We start from the raw sequence: 21,347 nt of genomic DNA on the forward strand, positions 1-21,347 counted from the left end.
AGAGAGTACAGCTATTATGATGAACACGAATATTTCTACATAGAATTTTGGAGATTTAAAAGGGGTTTGTTGTACAATACTCTTTACGTAACTGCAAAGTAACAGTCCTTACATTATGCGCATATCTGGTATCATGTTTAATGGGTAATTTCTGAAAAGACCGTGTTTAAATTGAATTAAATGTACGTCAGTAGAGTTTTTTTTAAGTTGGCGAATAGTAAGAATATCAAACTCTCCAAATAGTGTCAGTAGAATAACGTTGAAGTTTGTTAAACCTTATTTTTAGTATGCGTTTTTGAGAAACAAAGAGGGGGTATATAATGCCACCTAATATTAAAAATTGCATCAAAAAAGTAAGTCTAATTAAAGTCTTTATATCATTAAAGTTTTCTTCATTTGAAGGCATACTGGTAAAAAAAACTAAGGAGATTCTCGAGTTTGATATCTAAAAAAAAATTAAATGAAAAATGTCTTTATTTACAGAGGCGAAGTTAGGACTTAAAAAGTCCCTCTCTACCACTTAACCTCCAAACAAAACAAACAAAGTAAAATATAATCATACCTATTACAACATTGTAACTGACACGTAAACTAAATCTAATAATTAATTACATATTGGATTTAACATAATAATGCATATATATATATATATTATATATATATATATATATATATATATATATATATTATACATATCAATTTATAATTAAAATTAACCATTTCAATTAAACTCTAACATAAATCTCTTTAATGCAACAGGAAACTAATAAAACTATCCTATCCTAATCAGCATTCATTCCCCATCCACACAACTTACATACAGTTACCCCAAGTGTGACCACAAGAACCACCAACCGTCACTCCCGCCGAGTCCGCAGCAGAAAGGCCCTAACCTCCGCCCCAAAGCGATCGCGCTTGTCAATACATCTGATGTTGTCCTGGGAGAGCGTATAACTCCAATATGTAGCTTTATTAATCAGATGACTCAATATTTAACTAAATAGTTGGACAGTACAGCAAGAAAATTCTATAGCACTGATTATATGAGACCAACCTCATCAGTGACGATGAATCCTGTTAAGGAAGGCCCAAGGATGGCAGAGAGTGAGCCAAGCCCGAATGTGATACCCAAGACAAGTCCTGTGAAGTTGGGAGAGAGGTCCAAAGGATTCGGAAGACTGCCCGTGTAGGACGCCGCTCCGAGAGCTATTGAGACTGTGAGGAGAGTTACTGCACTTGTAGGGCTAGAGATGAACGGTAACCCGCACAGAGCTATGGCACCACCCCACTGAGCTTAAACATAAAACAGCCATTGTAAGTATGAGGATCACAACTGAATAAGTGATAAAGAAGTGTACAGAAATTGAATAACCGTAGGCAAACCGCTACGAATATTGAAACACTTAAGCCAATAGTTAACTAGCCTCCTTTTTTAAGGTTGCAAAAACGACCAGAACAATGACCAAAATTACGGTATTGACAAACTTTTAATTACTCTAGCCATCAATAGGGGGTTTTCCATTTTCATATACCTTTCACCACACAGTTTTACCATTTTCTAAAAAAAATATTTCTTAGACCCAACAAAGTTGTATGACCACTTTTATCTCACGTGAAATCTTTAGACGGTGTTTACATTTGAGATTGTAAATACGGCAATGTTAAATCATTTGCTAACTAAGCCTCATACCAGTAACTATTTACTAACTTAATTGCAATAAATCGGTGGTGGCCCTCCCCAAAAACAAATTGCAGAACATACATTTATGGTGTGATTCACGTTAGAAAGACCATCAAATAAGCAATAGTACCAAATTACCATAGACCAAAACAGGTCGATTGTCCTTGGGGGAGGGGGGTGGTTTCCAACAAAATAATAGGCTTGATTAGATATTGGTTATATTTGACTTTTTTGAGGGTTAATGAAAAATTTCCAGGTTCCTTTATTTTGCAATCTTTAATCATACCTATAGTACTTGAAATCTTCCTAGATGAAGTCAATGAAACTAATTCTCTCGAGTTTATAACATCTGCCGCCCATGAGAATACTACCATCATGATTAGACTGCATAGATGTGGTAGTGCTGATATCAAACCATTCTGAAACAGGATTGAATGATATTTCAAAGAAACTTGTTTTTAGTATCCATATTTCTATTAGCCTAATTAAACATTTACTGACATCATTCCATAAAATTTCACAACGGTACTTACACTTTTTATATCGTACCCATAAACATGTCTCAAATAGCTGGAGAGTTCTGTCAGAAGCGTCCATTTTCCCCAGTTGTGAGAGAAATGAGCTACAGTCAATGCCCACACTGGTTTTGAGGTAAGAATAGGCCACCATGGAGTCTTCATAGTCTGTATCGGAAATGAATATACAGCCAGTTTTAATGCTTTTTATTTTACGGGTAACAAAAATGTTTAAGATGTGTTAAACAAAGTGAAATGGTGAAACTTAAGTACTTCCAGGATAATATGGTATTTTCAAAATATTAGCAAATAACTTTTCGCAAGAGCTATATTTTTTTAGACAAGACTTCATTTAAGTGAATCTTCTCTTGTTCATTTAGAAAAAAATTAATTAGGAGGTTAAAGAGTAGAATTATTCATATATCATTTATGTTAATTTTTGATTTGAATAGTTAGTCAAGTCAGTAATGGTAAAAAAGTGTAAACTGTGTATTTATAACATACAGCACCGATTTTCCTAAGAAAATTGGATTTAGGTTCTAATTGCCCTCTAGGTTCAAAGTCTACTCTGTGCCGGGGGTACGGAAATTGATGATTATACTAATTATAATAACTCTAAATTATAATAATACTCTAAGCTACTTTTGTTCAATGAAGTTTTTTCTAAAATTTAATACTTTTCGACTTATTCGTGAGTGAAATTGTCGGGTTTCAGGCAAAAATCCACGTTTTCAGACGGTTTTTCGCGAATAACTGGAAAAATATTATTTAATCAAGAACCCTGCAGAAGCAAAAATATAGCTTATATAAAACAAAAACAATCTTGTATCTATGATATATGCAGACCCAATAAAAAATGAATTATTGCTTGTTGAAATTATTGGTGTGAATTATTGATGTTTTCAAACGCCAAAATGGAAAGATTCTACGTACAACGACCAAACACGAAAGCATTTTTCGGAGAACACTAATAGAACCTTTTTCAAAGTCCTTTAAAAACCTATTTTTATTTTTACAAAATTTCCTGGCATCTGAACTAAGCGAGTTATGAAGTTAGTAATGTCGAGTCCTTTTCTTTGGAAAATACAGTGAAAATCTCACCCTCTCTTCCACCCCATTTGATATCCACGGTTAACTGCTAGTTTTATATGAATTGAAAACGGTACATTATTTCATATTTTATGGAACACCTCAAAATATCTAGTTGTAATTAATTGAAAAGGATTAAGCAGTTTTCATGAAAGTATACAATATAGATTTTATAATGGGATTTCAGCATTAAGTGATAATAATCTTAGTAGAAACTATTATGTTAATACTTGACTATGTGAAGAACTTCCGATGCGAGTTGTTATTATATACTCCCGCTCTCTGTCGCTGATGGAAGGGTGGGATTCTGGAGAGTCGGCGCCCACAAACAGCCAGACTGCAGACCACAATACACCGCACAGTCCGGTACAGTAGAAGATACTGGGCCAGCCCCACGAACTGGCGGCCAGGTACCCGGCTATGGGCATTGTCACTACTACTCCTACAGTTGAACCTGCAATTCATTATGTTTTACTATCGATATTTTAAAGATATTTAATAAATAATGTATAATAAATGAATAAATTATCTTTAATATATTGTTACAAACGTTTTAAAAGAACAATGAATATAGTTACAAATACATATTATCATAATTAATTACAAACTTTAAAATTAGTAAACTAATATGAGTACTCCACATATTTGTCGTCATTATATATGTTACAAAAATATATATCCGCTATCCTTCGAGGTATCATATATCCTAAGGAATAATATTGAGCTTACAATAAAAATTATTAAATAATTTTTAATGATGTATTTAAAACTTGTAGTGTATGCTTAACTTTATCTTGGGAATTTTGAAACTTGAGACAGAGAATAAATTTCAATCCTAGAACAACGTAGCGTTATATATTTTTGTAACATATTATGATGGTAAATTTCCACAATTTTGTTATATTCTCATAATCATTATTTAAACCAAAACATTTTAAACAATGAAAGCAATTATTCAGAAACTTTTCATCAATTCTAAAATTCTTGTTGCATAACATGTTATGTTGATACGCATATTTTATCATCACTAATCTTGTACGTCTACACAATTAAGTTTTAGCTTCAATTTATGGTCATAAAAGTCTTAAAATATGGCCCAAACTTTATTTTTGCCACATACTTTTATAAGCTTAAGTTTATGGATTAATGAGTTACTTTAAAGTGAAATCAGCCATAATTAATAATATTAGTTTCGTTATTTCAACTTTGCGAAATGGGTTCGTAATCATTTCTGTGAAGTTTAAAAAGGATTTCGATTTTTTGACCAACTTACCACTTATTACAATAGCTATTGTTCTATTTCTTTCCTGTAGTGGTGTCCACTTCGCAAGGTGGGTATGTACTGAAGGGAGTAAAAATCCCTGAAAAATTGTATCGTTAAAGAAAGTTTTAATATTACCGAATTCTAAAATGAAAGAAATCTTATTTAAGTTTAATAACATGTCATTACTTTTAAATAATAATTTATTTACCTGATGTGGACCTAAGCATATCGGGTTCTTGGGTTTATATAACTTTCGAGAAACTTAAATACATTTCTAACAACAAAAAAAATTCTGCGGTACATCCACTTTGAAACAGTTTCCCGTCTTTAGAACGAAATATTCAAAAGATTTTAATTTCGTGTACCATTCATTTCCTCTAAAATATATGAAGCTTGTCCTATAATACAATTCAAAATGTTCACCAACTGATCTTAACAAACAGAGAAACGTCGCATTTAGTCATATTAAATAGAATTTTATAATGATTTATTTATTTCAAAATTAAGAATTCATACCATATACTTTTTATCTGATTTAAATAAGGATACTACCAAAGAATTTGCTTTTTCTATAATTGCAGGATAGATTGTTACATAATGTATTAACAAGGAAGTAAAAATATTTATGTATTATTGAGAAACGCCACAATCATTACAGTTTTACTGTGGTAGTAGTAGGTTGCTCAATAACCTGCATCAAGAAATCAAACCAGGCGTAGGAACAATAAGGTTAACATTGTTTATTAGTTAAGTATTTTAATATTAACCTTTAAGGGATAGTCCTGTAGTTGTAGATTACTCTAAACAATCAGCGGAAAGTAGTGGATGTTGGAAATAAAAGGGTTACATTCTGTCTTATATTTTGATAACGAACTATTTTTAAGATCTATTTTCCTTAAACGTGTGAAAGTTTGGGGAAGGTGATAACTATACAAAGTGTTCCTGCTTTGTTTTGTTCCGGCACTTTTTCCAACGAAATGAATGGTATCCTCACAATCTGCATTGTTTCTACTTTCATTCCGTTTTGTTACTATTTTTGTTGAACATTGTATAAACATCAATACGTGGAAATTTAATTTATTTATTATACTTTCCTTATAGCATAAAACATATATTTATTGTGTAATAGTAAAGTGAGATAACAATGGCGTAATAAGTACCGTAATAAATTATGTAAACTTTACAAGGACTACAGGAAGTATGAATACACGAGAGACAATGCGAAATACATGATATACTATAAATACACTAAACTTTAAGTAAGTACAAGTACAAGTTCTGTTAATCGTGAGTGTTTCAGAACTGAATCCTTTTGGAGTTATGAACTATAAGTTGAACTGTGAACTACGGCCGTCAGGTACCTGTGCGAGACCGAGAACTACTCTGCTGAGACTGAAGGCGAACCAACCGTAGTTGAGAGCGATGAAGGGGCAAAGTATACTTATGACGGCACAAACCAACATGGCGGCGAACATCAAGTACTTGGGTCCCCACTTGCGCGACAGATGACCTCCTGGGGCTGTCGTCAGGAAATATCCCCAGAAGAGGGAACCCAAAATGATACCCTTTTGGGAGCTAGTCCAAGGCAGTACCTTGAACACACGAACAATATCATTATGAACACAATCAACAATTTTAATTACATTTTTCCAACTGACACACGCTTAGGAAATGTTTAAAAGTAAACGTCTCAAAATAATTCACCGGGATGAAATCATATTTACCGGGAGGCTTGGATTTGGTCTCGTATTGTCGGTCATTGCCACAATGCCTATGGAGAGATTAGAGCGTATAGAGAAATCCAAGACGATTGACGAAAATGTCATGAGCGCTTGGCAGTGCCGGGTACCTAAACCTGGAATCAAGCAATATATACAAAATTTGAAATAGTAATAAATCACGTAAGTACAATACTAAAGATCCAGTTCAGTACCGTAATTTGAAAATTATGATTTTTGTCGTTTGGATTTTCATTTAGGTGAATATGAAGTCAACCTGTCTGTAGCACTTTCTTGCAATGCTCAGTGTCCACCCTGCCTCTAGACAGTCAGAATTGGCTGAAGAGTCTTATCACTTTCCATTACATTTTCTCATTATTAATTTGGACCTCCAATGCACGTTTGAGATGATTAGCAAAATATAATATCATAGAGCCACTTTACGTGGTACTATTTTGCATATTTTGTATTATTTTATAGCAAAAACATACGTATATTTGTTATTTATCTGTTGACTCTATGTTTTACTAATGGACAGATATTTATGCCAACTTAGCAGTCCACAAAATGGTTTTGGCTCGCCAATGCTGGATTGTTATGTAAGAATATTGGCTATTAATAGGAATTGTTCGATGATATTTTAAGATGAACAGGATCTATTGATATGTCTATTTTTCATATGTGAAGTCAACGACATCTGATGCAGTTTCTGTTATGAACCATTAGTACTTATCATAAATTAATGTCAAAGAACCTCACGTTAGTATTAGGTTTCCATTTAACGTTTGTAGAAACGAATCAAAATACTAGACTGTTGTATTTGTTGTAAACGAATTTTCTGTATCTGTATTACCTTCATTACAGATACATTTGATCAGATATAACGCTATGAATTCTTTTAAAAAGGAGGTGAAAATTCTTCAAAACATGATCTTTCTAGGTTTTGTACTCATAAATAATATGTTTGTCAAAATGAGAATGACATGATGAACTAACTTTTGTCATTTGAAAGTTATTTTTGACGATGGAAGGATTGTGAAGGAAACAGGATTTTCTGGACATTTGCCATCGTTCAGTGAAACAAGAAATCAGTAACACTACGTTTCGAGATCTGCAATCTGATCTCTTCTTCAGGTAAAGAACTAACCTAATATATAATTACAAACTAGGTTAAAATTAAAAAAATCATACCAAAGCGTTGTGGCACGCCTAAGTCAGGAATCGCAACCACCATGTTGTTTGTCAACTTCATTAACTCTAAAAACAAGCACTTAATAAAAAAACTATACACAGCACACTAATAATTAAAACTGAACTACATAATACAGGTCACAATAGTGTAATTATGTATTAGGTTACTTCTTTACCTGAAGAAGAGATCAAATTGCATATCTCGAAATGTAGTGTTACTGATTTCTTGTTTCACTGAACGATGGCAAATGTCCGGAAAAATCCTGTTTCCTTCATAACTTTTGTCAATTTACTAAACGTTAATAGGAGGTGAAATGTGACTAAACAATACCAACCCATAAATAAATAAACAAAAAGTCAACTGTCATAAATTAAATAAGGCAGTGTTGTAACATATAACATTACTCCAGAAAGATGTACAGGACGATAACATTACTCTGGCTGCGGTTTGTACCTTCCAGTTCAACCCACACCTGATACAACAAGACCGATATGTCAAATCTGCAACCCCTGGATGTCCAAGAGGGGCGTACACTGCCTACAAATGTAAATGCATGTACATGTTGGAGTAAAAGAGTGGATCGATCGGTCTAACAATACGGAGGATTATTGTTAGAGTGGGTGGAAATCCCTATGTGTTAAAGGCTGTTGCTAGCCTAAGCATGAGGAAGTACCGTTTTGTACCTGCTTAGAATGGAACAGAATATCAGCCTCCCCTTCTTCCAAGGTGACATGACTTGAGTTAGATAGTCTGTTATACCTTCTCATTAGATACATCCTACAAGTAATTTTCGATGAGGTATTTTCTCAGCTACCCATCCTTATGAGTTCTCGATGCGGTCCATACCACCAACCTTATATATCCTGAATATCGTGTTATTCCATAAACAAACGTAAAGATCCTTTTATAACTATTTCCGATGAAGGACTTCCTCGGCTAACCTTCCTCATGAGGTCTCAATAGGACGCGATCCCTACCATTAACCTTATGAATTATGAATATCCTGTTACTCTAGAAGCAGGCTCAAAGGCACTTTTAGGCAAAGAGTGGTTTCCTCAGCTTCTTGTCTCAAGGAACAGAAAAATAAATAAAGACACTTAGATTTTAAACATTTTTGTAATAAACCACAAGTTGCGAAAGGGTTAAACAGGCTTCAATATACGCGTTGTCTATTAAGCTCAATCAACTTACTTAAGTAAACAATTGCTTACATTACCATGAGGTACAGAGGAGTTGTTCAAGTAAGCATTTAAATTCTAATTATAGCCAACATTTAATAAAATTTTGTTGAGGTATTGAAACCCAGTATTCAAAAAGAAATGCCAGCCTATGCTTATTCTATTTTACTGTTTGATTTCCTCGATACGCCATCATCGGTAAAAACATTTTAGCGCAATGCCTAGAAACAAAAGATTTTTTAATTCATAACACTTACTATAATGCAGTGAAGTAAATGATAGTAGACCTTAAATCTGTCGTCCAAAGTCTTGAATGAACGCCATCGATCTATGCGTGTTTCTTTTCAAAAAATACGAGTATATCATAATATATAAACCAAATTAATAAAGATAACAAATAACAGTTTTACTTAGTTAATTGAATGGTTACTTTTCATATTTTCCACGGGCGTACAATGCATAATACTCGTTATAATACTCGTTATGCACTGTTATAAAATGCACTTACAAAACTATTACTCTCATTAAGTTAAATGGCTACAATAACTGTTGTAGGAAATTTATGTTGAACTGATTAGTTAAACAGTTGTATAAAAGTATAATGTTTATATTATGGGTATAATACCATAACGTAAAAAATATTATGGTTTTAATCCACAAGAATGTTATGTAAAGATATTGTGACAAAAGGTAAAATGTGACATCAGAAATCGAGACTTCACGAGCAACTCTCTAACTTATGTATGATAAAATATATTCCGAAACCACAACATTAAACATGATAAAATTACAGTATTAGGGATTAAAAATTTAATTTCAGTCAGTTTGCACTGCATCGTAAAACAAGCAATAATTATTATTATTTCGACATTTTTACTCTATGAAAACTCCTTGATTGTTGGAAAAACTCCTATGAAACTTCGTTGCTGATAGTGTAAATAATATCAAGAACATTTAAGACGAAAATGTATACAAATCTTGGATACAAACTCTTGGAATATAACGTATCTTGAAACGTCTTGAATTGATCTCGGAAGATCTGGATTAATCGAGATAAGTGAAGCAAATCAGTGCGCGTGTACAAGTACATAGAATTTACACTAATCTCACGTGGACGTGACAGAGAGTACCTAAATAATCAATCAGTCTCTGGTACTCGTCAGCTATAATACTTTGTAATACGTCTAGGCTTTCTGGGAAGGTCACTTTATTTCAGTCCTACATTGCATACCAAAATGCAACAAAGGTAACACAACAACAACACAACAAAGGAAAAATATCCTCCATTCCATGTACAGAATATATTAATATAAAATGCAAGTTTAGACATTCCTACAACAAACAGTTTTCAGTAACTCTCTTTCTTCCTAGCTCCTAGCATTAATATAAGAATATCAATATTTTGCAACCTCGTACTGCAACGGGAATAGAAAACACGTCTATCCAACCTTAACAGCTTTGGTTAATTATTGTTAATAATATATAATAATCTATGTAGAATTTCGAAAATTAGTGATACAAATTGGAGCCTAGATGATTCACACAACTACCCGTCCTGATCCTCACGATAGCTGCAGAACGACCTCAGTGGCCCAGCATTCACTCTTTAGCTTGTCTATTTTTGGCAGGAATATGCTTACAAGAATCTTTACTAGAGTACTTCAGACAGTAGTATGCGTGATTATTGAATTTTGAATAATTGGTCGACTCAGCTAGCTATCGCGTTCTCGGATATTGGTCGACGACGCATAAAATTCAAACTTATACTGGTACTCAGTACAAATTTTGAGTTTTAGTTTGATAACAAAATCATTAATGCACGGAAATGATACAAAACGACAGATATACTACGTTTTGGGAATTGTATCTGGTCTTTTGTTCGGTGTGTTTATCTCTATGTAGTTGAATTGTTTAAGTTTTTGAATGGTTACCCGTATATTTTAGGATTTCATACCTGAATACGATAGTAAATCACAGTTCTCGAAACGTTTTATTTGTTGCCACTTATACACTGAAGGACTACTAGTTAAGGAGTGAAGAGCGATAATCTGAATTTTTGAAGTGAAAAACTTTTTTAGGCGCGTTGAGCGTTTTGGTAGAGGGTAAAATCCTCGGTTCGCGTCACCGACATGCTAATGATACTAACCTGCATGAAAAAGTCAGTCTCGCTGTGTTTTTTAACAGTAGACTTGGCCGCGGACTACTAACCTGCATGAAAAAGTCAGTCTCGCTGTGTTAAAACTGTCCCGGCGGAGTATGAAAACAGACTGCGAAAATCAGTGACCTTTACGGCTTCCTCTCGCGATTTAAAAGTGAAGCCAATGTCGTACAATTCTGTAAGATGCGTCAAGTTAAAGCTCTTAATATTGGCAATCTATTGGTTACATTTTTAAATATTAAAAAAAATTTCGAAATAATTTTGATTATTGTTTACATTTTACATAGCGTTTACAATGACAAGAAAAAAGTAGTAAGCGAGGATTTTTTTTATTTTTTGGTCAGACAAAATTTGTCAGCGAGAAAGTTGTGTGAAAATAGATGAATATTTTTTTTGTAATTTATCATTTTTTTATTGGAAGTTTAGTTTAGCCTGTAGTAGCGTATGAAGTGATGAGTGAACGTTTCTGCCGGAACTGTAGTTGGCGCATTGGCTCACTGATACCGTATTAACTCAATAAATTAGTTTATTGTGCAATAAAAATACCTTTACGAAAGAACCAAGTTAATTTAACTAATTTATTAGTTTTAAAAATATTGTGGGTTTAATTGTTATTGCAATTATATACTTTATCCGTAGCAATAACTGTATTATTTACAACGGTGTTCAACTCACTGTTGTTTACTTGGTGTTTACTCACTTGTATTCTATGTTTATTAATATTTAACCTCTTCATCATGAAATGAGTATTATTACGGTATAAGATTTATCTTACTAGCGTGGTAAAATAGATTTCTAGTTATTTGATAATATTTTTTCGTGGATTTTAAAATTGGAAAATTAAAAAAATGTTATAATAATTTTAGATTTTATGAAATATGTTCATTTATTGTTTTTTATTAAGATATTGTTAAGATAATTGTATATTAATTTTTTTTTCAACCACTTTGTATTTATATTTTGTTCATGATTTGTTTAACCCATCATATGTAACTAATAAATAAAACATAAAAAATTTCATATAATTTTTGCATATAGTTTTAATTACTCTCAACTTAATAGTTCCGTTTTCATTTCTCTCGGCAGTCCCACGACTGCTACTGTTTTTTTTATTTTGCTGATCAACTAATGAAAGTTTGGTTAAATAGAAAAAAAAACCCAAAACCTATTCTACCTTCATTTTCTTCGGCTAGTCATACCGATCGTGAATTAGACAATTCTGGATGTTCCTAACAGTCTGTGGATTGAATTGGTGTTTTAGAATTCTTATTATGTCAGATTTTAGGCTATTATTGAATAACTCACAAATTGACTAATAAATTATATTAGTTATTTTCCTTCAGTTTCAAAATAATACATCAAATTCATAGACTTTTAAGGACAATCACTACAAAAACATTTGTCATCTTTTCGCATTTTATAGCCGGATGAAATGAGTCTGACATAGCGAATTATCTGGTCCTCTTCGGTGCCGTATTAGGTTTTATATCACGAATGACCTATTCCAGCGTATACAAGTCCAACCACGAAATTTAGCTGAGCATCATAAAACCCAATCACTTAGGAAAGCAATTTTTGCTGGGGGGTATAAAAATTTCTTTTCTGTGTGATTGTCTGTCAGTCTGTCCTTTGAAATTTGAGAGTGGAAAGAGCTATAGACTTGCAAAAAACTTAGAGAAGCCTATAATTCTATAATTTGGATTTTTTTTAAATTTTGGGTAGTTTCAATCAATTGATTCAATCCCCTCCTTCTTGATTTTGTATACAAAAAGTTACTAAGCCACAGATGCTTACAAATTTCAATATCAATCCAAGGTTTTAGCTACTTATATTTTTAATTGATTTTTACTTTACATATTGAATAGTCAACGTTGTCACAGGTTGTTTTAATGTTAATTGTTATATTGTTCTGAATTGATTTTTATTCCACGAATCTATTTCATTTTCTTCCCACCATATCAGCATTTACTTTATCTGTTTCTTAAGACATTTAAATCCATTATGATAGAAATTAATCATTATGAAACAAATCAGTAAGAAAATTAAGCAATTAACAAGCATTGATGATGATTCTCTGTCTATAATGAACTTATAAACGTCTAGACTACCTCAAGACCCCACCATTCTATTAAGGAGAAGTATAATTCTGAGTTTTCCAAGTGTTCCTCTAAATTAGAAAATACATTTATAAACATACATATATGGCACTTTCTTGATTAATTATCACTAGTACATCAATGAGGGCAAATTACATTTTACACCAACACATACATTTTAGTCAATAAATCCTTGTCCGCTAGTTTAATTTCAATATGCATGCCCAACGAAGCAGATGAGTTTGTAATAAAATAATAAATAAAACAGTTTAAATTTTGTTGAATGCTATTTATTCCTATTGAACAATTAAATTAGTTGAATTATAAAATTTGTTATTTATGTTCGCCTAATTTGCTACATATACTTGAATAAGTATAAATTATCCTGATGCAAACATAAGAAACAACAAAAATTTGTAGTAAATTGTCTAACAAGAACAGAACAATAGAGCTTAACTAACCTGGAGGTCTCGACATCGTGCGAGGAAATGCACTGCGAGTTGAAGAGTAAGCTACTACTGATAACTTGGCTTACTCACGCCACTCATATACACAAAACAATGCCTCGTCTGAGCCACATCTAGTGGTATACGTCACACACATATTTCTCAAAGATTATACTTCGAACAACAGCTTATCACGGATTTGATGTTACGTTTAACATCCAGTTTCTTTCGTTGTTTCATTGAAATAAATAGTTTCAAATATTTATGATGCCAGACTTAATTTTTATACAGTCTCAATTTTACACGTATTAATCACGACAAAATCATTACACGAAAACCTAATCACTCGTATTACAGTCGAGTGGTGCTCAAAAAACTAATTAAACGAATTAAAGTATTTTGGACTGTACTATAGCTAACTTATGCCGGCGAACGTTTAAAAGTAATAAACGTAATTTCTTTTTCTTTATCTTGAAAAAATAATAAATACTAATAATAATTCCCAAAATAAATACAAAATATTTAAATTCATAGTACGATTTTTTGAAGTTTAGAAATCAGCAAATATTGTGATTAGTAATATTATTTACTTTCTTTTTTACTGAATAATACAAAATAATATGTACACCACCCTTTAAAGAAAGACATGATTACGAAGATGTATTCTTACTATTATCTGGTTCTTGTATCATCTTCAAAATGCAAAATCGAACATGTTGAAACCAAACCTACATTTATTATTGTTTTTTGTACTTTAAATATAGACTTTTCTTTTATGCTCTTGGTGACCGTACCAAGAATTTTCCTCCTTCGACTAAGGTCGCTGGTTGTGTTTTGGCCACAGTACATTTATATGGTCATGCGTTGTTTGCAGCTATTTAACTTAGCTATTCCATTGCTTGAATTTATTTCATAGCATCATCTGACATTCTTACACTTTATGTTTATAAACTGCTATATAAAGTTGTGAGTCTATTTATAACCTCGCTTTATTGATGTGTCTTCGGTTACATTAGTGAAAATTTTTGCATTGGCACAGGTGATTCCGAAAACAATTGCATTTGTAAGAAATGGAGCGAAATATAATGAAAAAAACTATAACGTTTGGTGCATTCTTTGTTTGTGGCTGAAGTCGTGCAGGGGCTATAATTCTTTTATCGCCAAATGTATTTTAAGAATCGCAACAAACTCTCATTCTATGAAACAAATAAAAAGAGGTGAACTTTAGATTTCTTCTTGCTAATATTGTTACCAGACACACAAATCAGCCGAGTACGATAAAGGTTATCAGCATTGACACATGTTAAAATTTTATTACGGAAAAATCTGGTAACAGTTTATGGCATCTTGTCCTTGGCAAATAATCTTCTACGTTTTGTTTCTCATGAACAGCACACTAAAACCAACCATTAACAATTGTGTCACATATTTCACTTGGTAGTTATTCTAAAACATTCGCATTATTGTGGTTCAGATAAACTACCTAAGGCACACACTGTTTCAAGCTATTATATATTCACTCAAAAATAGTGAACTCCGAGGGGAGGGGAGAGAAATCATATAGGAGCTTTAATTTTATTTTCTTCAATAAATGTTTATTTAACAATTTTTAGCAATTCAACTTTTACTTCTACTAACAAAAATTACTTAAGCGGACCAGAACGATTTAGCTTCTTAAAAACAGACATGTGCATAGGTTCTGGAACATATCTATGTCGGCTATATGTTGGCGGAATTAGTATAATCGATTCTAAATTGTATTAGAACTTCGTAAAGTACTAAATATTACTAAAATGTGTCTCCTTGTCCATTTCCCACAAATTCTCGCATAAATGATTGGCGATTTGTTTGTAACGCACATAAGCATAAGACTATCATACAGAGATACATGTTATTTCCTGTTGTTATTTGTGTAACAAAATTATATAGCGATTTCCATAGTCAATTTATTTAGAGCGCAGAAATATTTTACACCACGTGTCGCGTATAACATATATTGCTGGGATTGCGTGCAAAATTCCAATAGTTAGGTTACTTTACGCTTAGAATAAAATCCTAGCAAGAGTAATATACTAATATTCTCTAGGAAAGACATAACAATCCTAACCTTTGATATTTCATTCACAACCAAAGTTTACCTATTGTAGATACAGTTACAATACTAGGCATATATATATATATATATATATATATATATATGCTGTAAAATACTGTTAGTCAAAGAGTAAAGAGTTAGTTCGTGAATTTCGAAAAGTAAAATAATATGTTATACGGTTTATTTCACTTTCTTGTCTTGTTGTAATTAATACATTTAAGGATAATATTGTATGTTAATTATTTTCAGTTTTATGTGTTGTTTTATTTTGGTATTAGATCGCTGTAAGTAAACCACTAGTTGAAAATGTTGTAATTATACACAACATTTATAAAATTGAAAAGTATCTGTAGCACCCATGTTATAGTTGTTTATTTTGTATGATGTCATGGGATAAGAAGACATGTGTATTGTTTTTATTTCCTCAGTGACAAAAAATAATGAGCAGAGTGCTTGATTTAATCACAATACAATTAAATATGTAAAGTCACGAGAAAGTTTAAGCAGATTTGATGTAATTACACATAAAACATTTTAACCAACATACTCGTATGTTTGTAAAATAATCTTGGTTTTTAAAGCTTGACGTTCAAGTTTTCAAAAATGTAAACAAAAAGAGAATAAAAAAGCTGGAAATATTGTGAAAGAAAATTGTGTTTTAAATGAATTATAATAAAACTTGTGCCATTTTTAGTGCTAGATGTATAAATTATATTATTTCAGGTAAATTAAATAATATAAGGTATGTATTTTCAATTAACGTATTAAAAGTAAAGAAGTGTTTATATTGAAAATTTAAAAAACTCCAGTTATGGATGCAATAATTAGTATTTTCAGTTTTTCAACAAGAACACGCCAAAAATTGCAGTTGCATCAATTATGACACAAAAAATCATCAAATTATACATTAAGTTGTTTCAACATTAGATCCCTTCCTAAATTATAATTATAAACAAAGTGTCGCATATGTCAGTTTCCCCATGAATTGGGATATTTTGTTTCGATAGTTTGGCAACACGGAGTAAGTTAATTAGTGTCTATTCGAGTGGCTAGTCTAACGTTGATTGGATACTTCATTTGCTGTTTATCTGTTTCCATTGTATTATAATTTCTGTTGGTCATATTTCCATACCTAAAATGTATTAGTTACACATTGTAATTATTATAAATTTTTTCCTGCCTATTTTTCTTTTTTACCTTATATTTTAGGTATTATGAATTGTAGTGGTATTTAAAAATTTGGTAACAGCCACGCTATAGTACGTACTGTATGCGGTAGGATGTCGTAAACTTATACCCACCTAGAACGTCAATATAATAAATTAAAATTGCAATTACCACACATAAATTAGAGTCCTATACTTATAAGAAACATTTTTGGTCACGGATGCATTTTCTGCTTACTGTATTAAAATATATTTACAAAGAAAAATTAATACCATTTTTATAAACAACTCAAAGTAAAAAAAGAGTGATAAACAATGTTTAAAACATGTATTCTCCCTGTTCATAGGATCAGCTCTTCTGTCAGGAGTAGAAGATTGGCGGTGAGCCGTGGGGAACTAAGAAGGCAGGTTCGCCACGAACCAGGACTTTTCCCCATCCTGTTGCTTCTGGTGAACGTTACCCTTCAAGATATATTACCCGACAAACACTACGACTTGGGTAAGATTTATTAAGTATTCAATAACTCTTATTAGTATTTTTTTTTAATATTTTATATACAAAAATAATATTTTTCCACTGTTGTAACTTCATTCGACACGGTGAGATATATCGCATAATTTACAATTTAACATATGCGGTAAAGTTACAAAAGATTGGGGTAGTTAACTGTTAAAATACTAAAAATCCTTCTAATTTGAAAAATAGGAATCCAACCAAGCTGAACGTCTGTCTTTTTCCAAAGAAACAATTCACTTAATTTTGATAACTCAGCAGTTTGAAATTTAAAAAATTGATATTTCTTATCAGCTGCACTACTGTGCTCAAGATTCACTGTACTGTAATTGGAATAGAACGAATTAAGATAGCACCTGGGTTTAGTCTTTATTATAAGATGTAGCCATTCGCTCTAAGGCAGAATATCCCACCTCGAAACATTGATGTCATATGTTACATAAATCACAATATACTAACATAATATACTAATAGTATAGAGGATCAAAACTATTTACTCTCTAAGGTCAGCTTTGGTCGGCGATGGGAGTCACGCTTATTCCGTGTTTCCAATTCTGTAATGGACATTTGATCATATATTACGATATGAGAGCTGAATCTGCCTAAGTGCGACATTCGTCGTGACTGAATTGTACTGCCTTCATATGCGCAGCACGCAATTCGGCAAGTAAGAGCGTGATGGATGTTCTTGCTAAGGAATTCCGTACTGAAAGACTTATACCTCATTCATCTTCACCATCGGTATTAATGGGTTTTTTGTGGTTTAGTAATTGGAATATTTTAATTTATCCTCAAGATAAATGCAAACATGTATTTCCATTAAACAAATTAGCAAAATTAAGTATTATTATTAGTAACATTATTTATTGAGTACAGGGGCCGAGGACGAAGATGTTGAAGGAGCCGACGTCGGTGGAGAAATATTAGAAGAATTCCGGCCTCCAGAGCGTGTCAGGATGCTTTTGGAGACTGAAGTCTCCTTCATTCTTCCAAGACCTGGAGAAATACGCCTGGAACCCGAGGGATTGTTCCAGAAACATCCACTTCAAGGTATGTAACAATAATGCTACACATGTAACACCCATACAATTAGTTTTTCACTAAATTTGAACGAAGAATATAAATATATTAATAATTTAAAATTATTTTGTGATTTTTTGAGAAAATTAAACTGCTTGCTATAGCCTACACTAGACTTTGGAAGTAATGGATAGTATTTGTATATTATTTGCTATAATTTGTTCAACAATGTCTTCGTAATAAAACCTCAAATCTAAACAGATATTAGTATAAAGAAATAGTAACAATTAAATTAAATCACTTTGTACTGTCCAATTCGCTCCAGATATATTTTTTTTAATTTTTGATATTAGCCATATTTGATTTATCTAACGATAAACACTCTGTAGAAAAACTTGCAGGATAAAATGGTATATAAATTATGACTTTTTAACTGTATAAAACCATTTTTAGTACTGTTTCCTTATTTCAGGAAGAGTTCCCGCTTACATGTTTCCGGTCAACGTCTACCGGGGCAGCCGATGCCGTGAGGGGAAGAGTTGGGTTCAGCCAGGGAATCCACATGTGGGCAATTCACTGGCCTGCTCAGCTCCGTGGCTTGCACCCTATGGTGGGCGTGGCTACGGAGGAAACGGATCTAAACGGCAACGGAATCAATGTGAGTTGTACTTGTCTAGAGCTCAGATTATGTGTATAAGTTTATTTTTGAAATTGGTTCATAAATATTTTATTTTGCAAACTATTGCTATACTAACACTATACATTCTTTTTCTTCAATTTTGTCCGAGTGTAAATTTCAATGTAATATTGTTAGACATTTTTCATGATAATGGCAAACTTTTTTTGTATCTTGTGAATAATAAATATGGTATCATTTTTATGTTTCCAGTATATCGTGGTGAGTGACAACCAGTCCTGGAGTTTGAACATAACCACCCTGAGACTACGTCACGACTGCAGCATGGAGGGTGCCGACTATCCTGTTCAAGCACCCTACGATGATTTTGAGGTTCCCGACAGTTTTGTGGTAAGCCCTTTATTTTAAACCTAATTTAATATTGTAAAATTTCATAGTACTATTGTAAATGATATTCATAAAATTATAATACATATCAAAAATGTATCTCATTGATTTTCCGATTTAAAAAACCTCATTAGTGTTTATGTTATTTTCGTAATGTACGCACACATATAAAGTCCGTGTACTTTTAGTTATACATAACTACGTAGAGAACTAGCACAGTCTATGTGGATCAATTATTTTATTGTAATTGCTCTAGATTAGTAGAACAAATATAAAGACACGCAATCTTACGAACCATATAGAACTACACAGAACTACGAACTATATACAGAAAATATCTCGATTACTTTTAAAGCATCTTCCTCTTTTTAGGATAAATTATTTCGTTTAAAAAAAGATACCCAGAATTTAAATTTAATAAACTGAGGTATATTTAAAATTAAAGTCAAAAGGATCATATATATATATATATATATATATATATATATATGAAATATATGATCCATTTTCTAATGTTTTAAAATATGCTAAACGATATTGACATAATTTTCGACTTAAACTATTATTACTTTAAGTAACGAACTAGCAACAATATTTCAATCTCATATTTAGGCATGCCATTAATAAGTTTGTATTTATGTTTTAGTTGTGCTGGACATGTATAAGGGAACACTGGGTTTCCTCATCCGAGTTGGCGACAGAAGATGTTACCTTGGAGATGCCTTCACTGGGCTGCGTGGGAAGGTGCTATTTCCCATCATCAGCACCAGCTCAGTGCCCTGCCAGGTCACCATCACTTACAACGGCGGCTTGGACTGTGAGTAAACCTTTCATTTCTTTTATAATTTGTTTTCCAGTGTTCACAGTGGACATGTAACATATATGGGATATGCAGTGGATTTATGATAGACTTCTGAGGTAAATTTCAAAGCTATGCGTTAGTCCTATCCTGTTTTGCTAGTGAGGAAATTCTTTTGCTTACTTACTATGGCTGTTTTTATCCTTACCTTTGCTATGGAGTCTCTATATGGGGATACGAGAGTAAGAAAACTCAATATGTTTTTCGTCTCCAGAAAAGAGCTATACGGATTATTTTCAAGTTGAGTCGTTCCCAGTCTTGTAGAGGTTACTTTCGCAGTAATAATATCCTTACGTTCCCATCCATTTATATCCTTCAGTGTCTTTCTTTTTACAAAAAGTATCCCCACCTTTTTTCAGTCAACGTTAATCCAGCCCATAATTACTCCTTAAGAAAAAGAAACAACCTAATCCTACCCTGCCATAAAACATCTTTTTTTGAAAAACAAAGTCTTTACTCCTGCATCCGCCTTTTTAACTCTTTGCCATCCTGCTTGAAAATTGTTGTGGACGATAGGGAATTTCAAAATCGTCTGAAAAAATTTCTTATTTCGAGAGAATATTACAGTGTCCGGGAATACGTTGAGGATAATAAATTGTAGATCACTCCTGTTATATTGATTTGGTCTTGTTGTGTTTGATCTGTCAGTAGTCTATACTTTAAGTTAGGATATTATAATTTTCTTGACGAATGCCTATGCATGTTATGTTTTTTGGCAATAAATGAATTGATTGATTGATTGATTGATTGATTGATCATATCTACCGTAAATCTAACTAGACGTGTCTGATGTTTCAGCGGAACCCCGCTCCTTGATGGAGATATGTAAGAAGTTCGTCATGCAGACTGTTGAAGATGACGAGCATGACAACATAGAAGAGATGGACTTGCCACAAACAGTTATAAGTATTTGTTAGACGAGGACTAATGTAAGCTAAGTCCTTGTTCTGACCTGGTGGTGGTTGAATAATTAGGTAGTGTGCTAGTTAATAATTTTTGAATATATTGAATAAAACGTAATTTATATTTTCTATTCTACTTTTTAATTTTAATTAAATGATATTGATAATTAGAATTATTTTGCAATAATATAAATAGCATGCTTATATAAATACATTGTTATACTTATAATTTAGTAATATTTTATTATGGTGGTGGTTATTAATATACACTTTTATATAATTATTTTGTGTATCTTGCATATTAGTGTAGATAGATTAGTTTAGTTTCATTATTATTTTTATCTGATGTTATGTTGTTAATATCTAACTTATGTTTTTTAGGTTAATGGCTATGACGCTCCTTCATTGAGAAGGATAGCCAAAACACATT

The 21,347-nt window shown here is 32.2% G+C and overlaps 1 protein-coding gene across 1 annotated transcript; it reads right to left on the minus strand.

The window, feature by feature from the left end:
* Positions 1 to 1,039: 1,039 nt before the first annotated feature.
* Positions 1,040 to 13,489, minus strand: LOC124368199 (putative inorganic phosphate cotransporter). Its single transcript, XM_046825475.1, has 8 exons — positions 13,353 to 13,489; positions 6,274 to 6,404; positions 5,911 to 6,141; positions 4,559 to 4,646; positions 3,516 to 3,739; positions 2,215 to 2,364; positions 1,968 to 2,100; positions 1,040 to 1,293 (listed from the first exon to the last, which is right to left on the minus strand). Exons 1-8 carry the CDS (start codon positions 13,366 to 13,368, stop codon positions 1,040 to 1,042), a joined length of 1,227 nt encoding a protein of 408 aa, XP_046681431.1. The 5' UTR covers positions 13,369 to 13,489.
* Between the last annotated feature and the right edge of the window lie 7,858 nt (positions 13,490 to 21,347).

This window comes from Homalodisca vitripennis, chromosome 8, assembly GCF_021130785.1.
Source record: "Homalodisca vitripennis isolate AUS2020 chromosome 8, UT_GWSS_2.1, whole genome shotgun sequence".
Taxonomy (NCBI): domain Eukaryota; kingdom Metazoa; phylum Arthropoda; class Insecta; order Hemiptera; family Cicadellidae; genus Homalodisca; species Homalodisca vitripennis.